Source organism: Galeopterus variegatus, unplaced genomic scaffold, assembly GCF_000696425.1.
Source record: "Galeopterus variegatus unplaced genomic scaffold, G_variegatus-3.0.2 Scaffold2876, whole genome shotgun sequence".
In the NCBI taxonomy this organism is placed as follows: Eukaryota; Metazoa; Chordata; class Mammalia; order Dermoptera; family Cynocephalidae; genus Galeopterus; species Galeopterus variegatus.
In genome coordinates, this window is record NW_007728987.1 from 148,779 (window position 1) to 156,779 (window position 8,001).

General features: G+C 40.3%; 1 protein-coding gene across 1 annotated transcript in view; it reads left to right on the plus strand.

Moving 5' to 3' along the window:
- The window catches only part of NSL1 (NSL1, MIS12 kinetochore complex component), a 33,944-nt gene that overhangs the window by 6,528 nt on the left and 19,415 nt on the right, over positions 1 to 8,001 (plus strand). Inside the window, exons 3-4 of the mRNA XM_008583268.1 lie at positions 1,747 to 1,877; positions 4,134 to 4,188. Of these exons, the coding sequence (XP_008581490.1) occupies positions 1,747 to 1,877; positions 4,134 to 4,188 (186 nt within the window). The remainder of the gene's footprint in view (positions 1 to 1,746; positions 1,878 to 4,133; positions 4,189 to 8,001) is intronic.

Sequence of the window (8,001 nt, forward strand, 5' to 3'; positions counted from 1 at the left end):
AAGGGTACTTCAAAAAAATTTGTGGAAAAATAGAATTAAAAGATAATATGAATCTTTCCATGAACTTTTTGAAGTACCCTTGTAGAAGATTTAGCTGGGAAACTTTTTTTTTTAACTGATTGTGAAATAATACTTTATAGTCTAGTGGTTTAACTTTTTTGATAAAAGATAATATGAATCTTTCCATGAACTTTTTGAAGTACCCTTGTAGAAGATTTAGCTGAGAAACTTTTTTTTTTAACTGATTGTGAAATAGTACTTTATAGTCTAGTGGTTTAACTTTTTTAACCGATAAATTAAAATTTAGGGAGGGCTTTTTATTTCAATGCATATTCAAACTAAGAAATGTATGTATATGCTGATATATATCTGCAATTTCTTAATATGTTTCAAAAAATATATGTAATGTTTCAGACTTTAGACTTTTTGTTAATAAATCTTCTGCTCAGTAAAATAAATAGATTCATTTCTAGCATAGACTTTGACATAGCAGAACATATATAATATAGACCAGTTAAGCCAATAATGTAGCTCTTTAGTGTTTCTAACTGCTAAGTATTTTTATTCATTAAAATGATTTTCAAAATAAGGTTGGATGGATCACTGCATTCATTTCATTTGGGATGCTTCATTTCTGGGTCCTATCCCAGACCCACTGAATCAAAATTTATGCACTCTTTGTATGCTCCCTAGGTAATTACTCATTTGATAATTACTATTTTAAAACATAGGAAAGCATGGGATAAAATAATTTCATTTATTTATTTTTTGGTAGCTGGCCAGTATAGGGATTAAACTCTGGACCTTGGTGTTATCAGCACCACACTCCAACCAACTGAGCTAACCAGCCAGCCCCCAGTAAAATAGTTTCAGCTAAATGAAAGAAACTATAAAATCACTGTATCTTTCATTTTTTCCTGCTTTCTATCCAGTTAAGTCCTATTTCAGATCTAGCTACTCCACTCACTGTACTGTCTCAGCTTTGGTTCAGCACATAATAAAGTAAAAACTTGCTAGCAGCTGGCTGGTTAGCTTAGTTGGTTAGAGCACAGCCTTAACTCCAGGGTCAGGGGTTCAAATCCCCATACCAGCCAGCTGCTCCTCTTCTCCACCCAAAAGCTTGTTAGCACCCCTGATATTAAATACTCTCTATAGTTTAGTTCATATATATTTTGTCACCCTTTTTTCCTTTACTTTATCCTGCAGCCATTTAGAACTTTTCTGTTTCCCAAAGACTCTATGATCTTACAAATACTGTTTCTTCTACCTAGAATGGTAAAAAATCATTTTTTTAACCATTTTTTAATATAATGAATTGACACTTATATTTCAAGCTCAAGTGTTACTTCTTTAAGGTGTGAAATCCCCCAGGCAGAGTTAGTGTTCTGTTGTTGTGTGTCCTGATAGCATTTTTTTCATGCCTCTGCTGCATTTATCAAGTTTCTTTGTAGTTATCTATTTCTTCCAGTGAACTGTAAAACTCTTAGAGAATACTGATCATGGCATATTCATCTTGGTATTTCTCTGGTTTAGGCTTGGCTTTCCATAGGTGCTCAATAATTGATTGTTCCATAAGTAAATGAATTAGTCACCAAAGTGGGGGCATCCATTAACTTGCCATATTTGTTTTCCTTAATTATTTTGTATTTTCTAAATTTAGTTTATTTATATCACATTTCCATATAGTACATAAACAATGAGTTTTAAGGAATTTTTTTGGATATTACTTTTTTTTTCCTGAAATAGATTCTGACATCAAAGTACTTGAAGATCAGTTTGATGAAATTATAGTAGATATAGCCACAAAACGTAAGCAGTATCCCAGAAAGATCCTTGAATGTGTCATCAAAACTATAAAAGCAAAACAAGAAATTCTGGTAAGATGATTTACCTTTAAAATATTATGTATATTTTACGACAATAAAAAAAGTAAAGTATAAGATCTACATGGAGACAGATGACATTTTGTTACCTTTTCTTTCTGCTTCAAGTAGTACTGTTTGTCCCTTGTTAAGATTTTTTCCTCTTCTAAGTCATAGTAGATTTTGAAATTGGAGATGGAAGACTGACAATGAGTTTATGATTCTGATACCAGGAAGAAAAAGGAAATTCATCTTTTAACCCTTTTCTGTCTGTCATTTGTGTTTGGTACATTGCTTGTGTATGTTTGTCACATTATTTATGTATGTTTGTTTATTCTGGAAGACCCTTTAGTTAAAGTGATGGTGAAGACTGTTTGAGAACCTGTGTATTGCATTGAAATTTGCTTTATGAATTGCGTATAATTTGTTTTGCTCCAAAAATCATGACCGTTTGGGTTATGAAATCAGCTCCTTCAGCCTGAGCGTTTTAGACAAGCAGAACCATAGGCTTGTTTCTTTCTTATGGTTACCGTAGATATCAGTGACCAACCATTTCACAGCCCCATCTTTTCAGATTTACTAGGACTGGAATAATTTAAAAATACACAGGTCCACAAGCAAATTAGACCTAAATCCTCCCTGCGTGCAGGGAGGGGAAGGAGGTTTGCTGGGAATTGCATTGCCCCTGGAGTGAGAAATACGTGATGCTTTTTTTTTATATGCTATACTGTTTGCCTTTAGTTTTTAAAATGAGCAGACTTTTACATACAAATCTTTCAGTTGCCTCCCTTTGGGCATTGTTTTAGGGCACTAAAGGCAAGGCTTAATACTTTGTCTAAAACATTTTAGTCATCATTCTATTAAAATAAATTCATAAGCAGAATTTTTTTATTTTCGTTTCCATAGTAGGTAGTCCTCAAGGAAATACTCTACCTCACCCCCGTCCCCCACTCTAAAGTTTCTTCAGGAAGAACATTCAGAGTGTCTTTATTTTCCAGTGTCTCCCTCCTACCCCCCCACTACAGCATCCCAAATGAGTAATCAGTATTGCATAAAAGAAAGAAACTTGGGCCGGCCCAGTGGCGCACTGCTACAGTGCACCGCTTGGGAGCGCGGTGGTGCTCCGGCTGAGGGTTCAGATCCCACATACAGACCGGTTCCCGCTCACTGGCTGAGCGAGGTGCGGGTGCAACACCGAGGGTTGTGATCCCGTTGCCGGACACGAAAAAAGACAAAAAGGAAAAAAAAAAAAAAGAAAGAAACTTGGTAGGTTAGGTGCGGTACTGCTGTGGTAGTTTAAAAAGTAATGTAAAATGGATGGGGTGAGGATATTAAAGAGCTTTTTTTTCCCTTCTTTTTCCCCTCCTTTTTACCCTCTTTTTAACCCTTTGGCTTCTGCTGGTTTTGGACAAGAATAAAAAGGAACTTTTTTCCTTTTTTTTTTTTTTTTGCCTCTTTGTTTTTGTCTGAATTGTGGATTCTGTGGTAGTAGTTCTGCTGCTATGGTTCTAGTGTGTCACAGGATATGTAGGCTTTAGTGTGCTGATGGGGTAGCCTAGACACTTTTTAGAACACAGTTTCTGGGCCGGCCCGGTGGCGCACTGGAGAGTGCCCCGCGTGGGAGCGCGGCGGCGGTGCTCCCACCGAGGGTTCGGATCCCATGTGGAGACCAGTTCCCACTCACTGGCTGAGCGCGGTGCGGGCGCAACACTGAGGGTTGCGATCCCGTTGCCGTTCCCCGGTAACGGGGCGACACCGAGGGTTGCGATCCCATTACCGGTCAGTAAAAAAGACAAAAAAGAAAAAAAGAAAAAAAAAAAGAACACAGTTTCTGTGGAAATATGAATTTCGAATTTCTTTCTTTCTTTTTTTTTTGGTGGTTGGCTGGTATGGGGCGAATTTTGAGTTTGAAACACTTCTTAAATGAACTTTTGAAACAGTCCATTCATAATTTGGAAACTACCCTGTGCCCGCCGCGCCTCCCAAGCGGCGCACTATCCAGTGCGCCACCGGGCCAGCCCCTGATTATACTTTCTCATGGTGCTCTTTCTTAGTGTATGCAGTATGCAGCAGTATGATAAAAGGTGCATATAATTCAGACTTAGTTTGACTGGTCTTTTCCCCTCCTTTCCCTACAAATTTTAGTATCTAAATTTTTTCTTTTTCCAAAAGAATGGTACTACTGACTATACAGTATATTTGCTTACAATAGCTGAAGGAAATGTCTGTATGAGGCATTAAGTGATTAAATCTGTTTTGTCTTATGTTTAGAAGCAGTACCACCCTATTGTACATCCGATGGACTTAAAATATGACCCAGATTCAGGTGAGTAAATGTTTATTTATGGTAAAAAATAAAGCAGCATTTTTTTTTTTTTCCCTTTTTGCGGCAACGGATCGCAACCCTCAGTGTCGCGCCCGTACCGGACCGGGACCGGCACTGGGATCGCAACCCTCGGTGTTGCTCCCGCACCTCGCTCAGCCAGTGAGCGGGACCCGGTCTGCACGTGGGATCCGAACCCTCGGCGGGAGCGCCACCGCACTCCCAAGCGGCGCACTGCAGCAGTGCGCCACCGGGCCGGCCCAATAAAGCAGCATTTTGTAATTTATATAAGTTTCTGATCTTCATCTAAAGGGGTTAGCATCAAAGGTATCTTCCCTTTGATGCTTTAAGTCACTACTAGTAATCCATGTTTAGCTCTTCACTTAGAATTATGAGAACTTTCTCTAAACCTACTGATTCAAAATCTCCAAGGGTGGAGACGCAGGAATGTAAACTTTTATAATGCTCTCTCCTGACATAGACTATTATAACAGCTACACATCTCTAACTTCTATTAAAATACCCTCCCATCTCTAACTGCTATTATACTGTCCATTCATTGCATTAAAGCCAAAGTTATGCTACTGAAGCATTTTCTTATAGTGTTACTCCCCACTGCAGTAGCCTTCATTGGTATCTCATTGTTTACAAAATAAAATCCAATTAAAAATATAATGTTGAGGAGGCTTTCAGTCAAGATGGCAGAACAGATGGTCCCCAGCGTCACTCTCTCCCACAAATCAGCCAATTTACAACTATTTAAAAGCAACGATAGCCAAGCTGGGGCCACTAGAGATCAGGGGAAGAGGAGGAGAGACCTACGGAGTGCATGAAGGTGGGAGAAGCCACAATGAGAGGAAGAAAGAACCACTCTGTTTCGAGCCCCAGCTGCTTCAAGACTGGAGCTGCTGAGTGCATGGAGCAGGAGCTGGCAAAAGCCACAGCTGTGCCCTTCAGATGTAGTTGCTTGGAGGCGGCAGGGGACAAGAGGGTCTTGGTGGTCAGAAAGACTACTAACAGGGTTCTTGTGAACCCACATAGGAGTGAAGAGCCACAACAACTGAAAAAAAGGAGCCACTCAGAGGCCAATGAGTCATCACAAGGGTCCTGTGCATGGTCTATCCCATGGGAAGTGTTTGGAGCGCAGGCAGTAGGGATTACAGGCCCACCAGGGAACACTGGGGCAAAGCAAGGACAGCTCATCTTCCCCCAGTCAGTGCAGGACCACTCAGAGGGGACTGGTCTGGAATACAGAACTTTAGGAGGTGTGGTTTGCTGAAAGTACTCAGGCCCAGAACAGAGTTTCTACACAACCCAGGTGCACTGGGTCTCTCGAGAGCTGGAAGTACCTATAAAGTCAACTATTAAAACCTGGGCTGCACAAAAAGCCTTCCCCAGGGAATCAGCAGCAAAGCAGCAATTTAGCTCAACCACAGGGCTCAAGTACTGGTCCCCATAGGAAGTTTCCCCATTTTAAGTGAGCAAAAGACAACAAATTAGTTCCAGTGTGGAGTTTAAGTGGTAGGAACAGCTAATAATCCAACGCAGAACTGAAAGAAAACGAAATACCCACAGACCACAAAGTTTGATATTAACTAGTAAAGGTCTCACATCACCAAAGAACACGTATAAAACCTAGAAGGACTGGAAGTCCCCTGGACTACTAAGCCAAGGATGGGGGAGGGCTAGGGGCCTCAGTCACGCCCCCTGACCCCCGCAACCAGCCCAGTGACAACCACTGAGCCACCACAGGAAGCGCCCCAGGTTCCTGAGCTGGGGCAGTGGGGGGCAAGATATTCAGCCACACACCCTTGACATCAGCATGCTGCCCAGCAATGACCAATCCACTGCTAGAAGCCCTCTGGTCTACCCTGCAGGAATGAGGCCTCAACCCCACCCCTCCTCCTTCCTCCTTCTCCCACCCTATTTTTAATCCCCCTTTCCTTCTACCCCTCCCCCCCAACTGCTCTGGAACAACATCATAGAATGTAAAAAAAAAAATAAACTTAAAAAAATAAAAATAAAAAATAATAATGTTGAACTTGAGAGATAAGTACATGCATTATGCCTTTGATCTCAATTCTGTTTCAATTTAGATGCATCCCCTAAAACATAGAGAAATAAAATGGATACAAATTTAAGTAAATCCAGCAACAGAACTGGCATTGCTGAAAATGTGGATCATGTACGAGAGTACTTCAGAATGTTTGTGAAAAAATGAAGTTAAAAGATAATACGAATCTTTCCATGAACTTTTTGGAGACCCTTCATATATTTTTAAATGGTTCTATTCTCATATTTTTAAATTTTTTTTTTTTTTTTGTCTTTTGTCTTTTTCCGTGTCCGGCAACGCTCAGCCAGTGAGCGGGAACCGGTCTGTATATGGGATCCGAACCCTCGGGCGGGAGCGCCGCCGCGCTTCCCAAGCGGCGCACTTATCCAGTGTGCCACCGGGCCGGCCCCATATTTTAAAATTTATAACAATTTTCCTAAGAGATCGGGAGCACCGCCGCACTTCCCAAGCGGCGCACTTATCCAGTGTGCCACCGGGCCGGCCCCATATTTTAAAATTTATAACAATTTTCCTAAGAGATCTTTTGGGATTTGCTTGTGGCACTCAAAAGTGCCATTTGTGGACTATTTTAAAAAACAGTTCAATTCTCTATTTATATGAGATATTTATGTTTACGGCTTTGTGAAACTTACCTTTGTTGAATTCTGAGCTACTTTTTAACATGTCCCCCCACCTTCCCACATCTCCTAAGTCAGTGTAATAAACTGAGGGGGAAGTACAAGCATAAGGCTATTCGGAAGTTGGTTAAAATCACAGCACTCACATGTGTTTGACATTAAAAACTGACCTAAGACCTAATGCTTAATCAATTGTCATGGTTCACTAAGAAGGGGTGGTTGCCAAAATGCAGTGGTTGACATATACTTGCTTTTGGTTTTGAGCAACATATAAATAGTACTGTAGGTGAAATTTGCAGTATCATAATATACTTAAGTACTACTTTTTAGATACAGTTAATTTTTCTCTAGAGAAACTAGGTAACCTTTTTATCTTAGGAGGGAAAACAAACTTACTTAAATGATACTTTGATGGTATACATGATTTTACTCCCACCATTCTGGTTATGTTAGTATCAGTGGGAAAATCTTCTGTATCATATGATTCTGACTTCAAAAGAAAAAAAAAGAATAATTAGAATCTATCTTTTAGATAACTTTTGAGATTTTGTCATTATATATTTTCATAATGTTTACAAGCTTGGAATAGTATCAGTTCCTTAAGGCTAGCAAATTTAATTTACAGTTAACTCTATCCTTGGCCAAGTCACTTGACTTCTTTAAGCCTCAGTTTCTTTATTAATAAAATGGGGAATTCTAGATTTGGAGCCTGATGTTTTAGTTGTGAATTCCAGGTCTGTCACTAAATACAGAATGTCCTGCCTACTTATCTAGGTTGTGGTATAAATCAAATGAGATAAGAGGCTCTATAAACTATAACTAAAACAATACATATGTAGTAGTTTATAAGGAGATACAATAACCTTATTATAAATTTACGTTTGTAGGGCCAGCCCGGTGGCGCACTGCTACGGTGCGCCGCTTGGGAGTGCGGTGGCGCTCCTGCCGAGGGTTCGGATCCCACATACAGACCGGTTCCCGCTCACTGGCTGAGCGAGGTGTGGGAGCAACATCGAGGGTTGCGATCCCGTTGCCGGTCCCGGTCCGGTATGGGCGCGACACTGAGGGTTGCGATCCATTGCCGGACACGAAAAAAGACAAAAAGGAAAAAATAAATAAATAAAT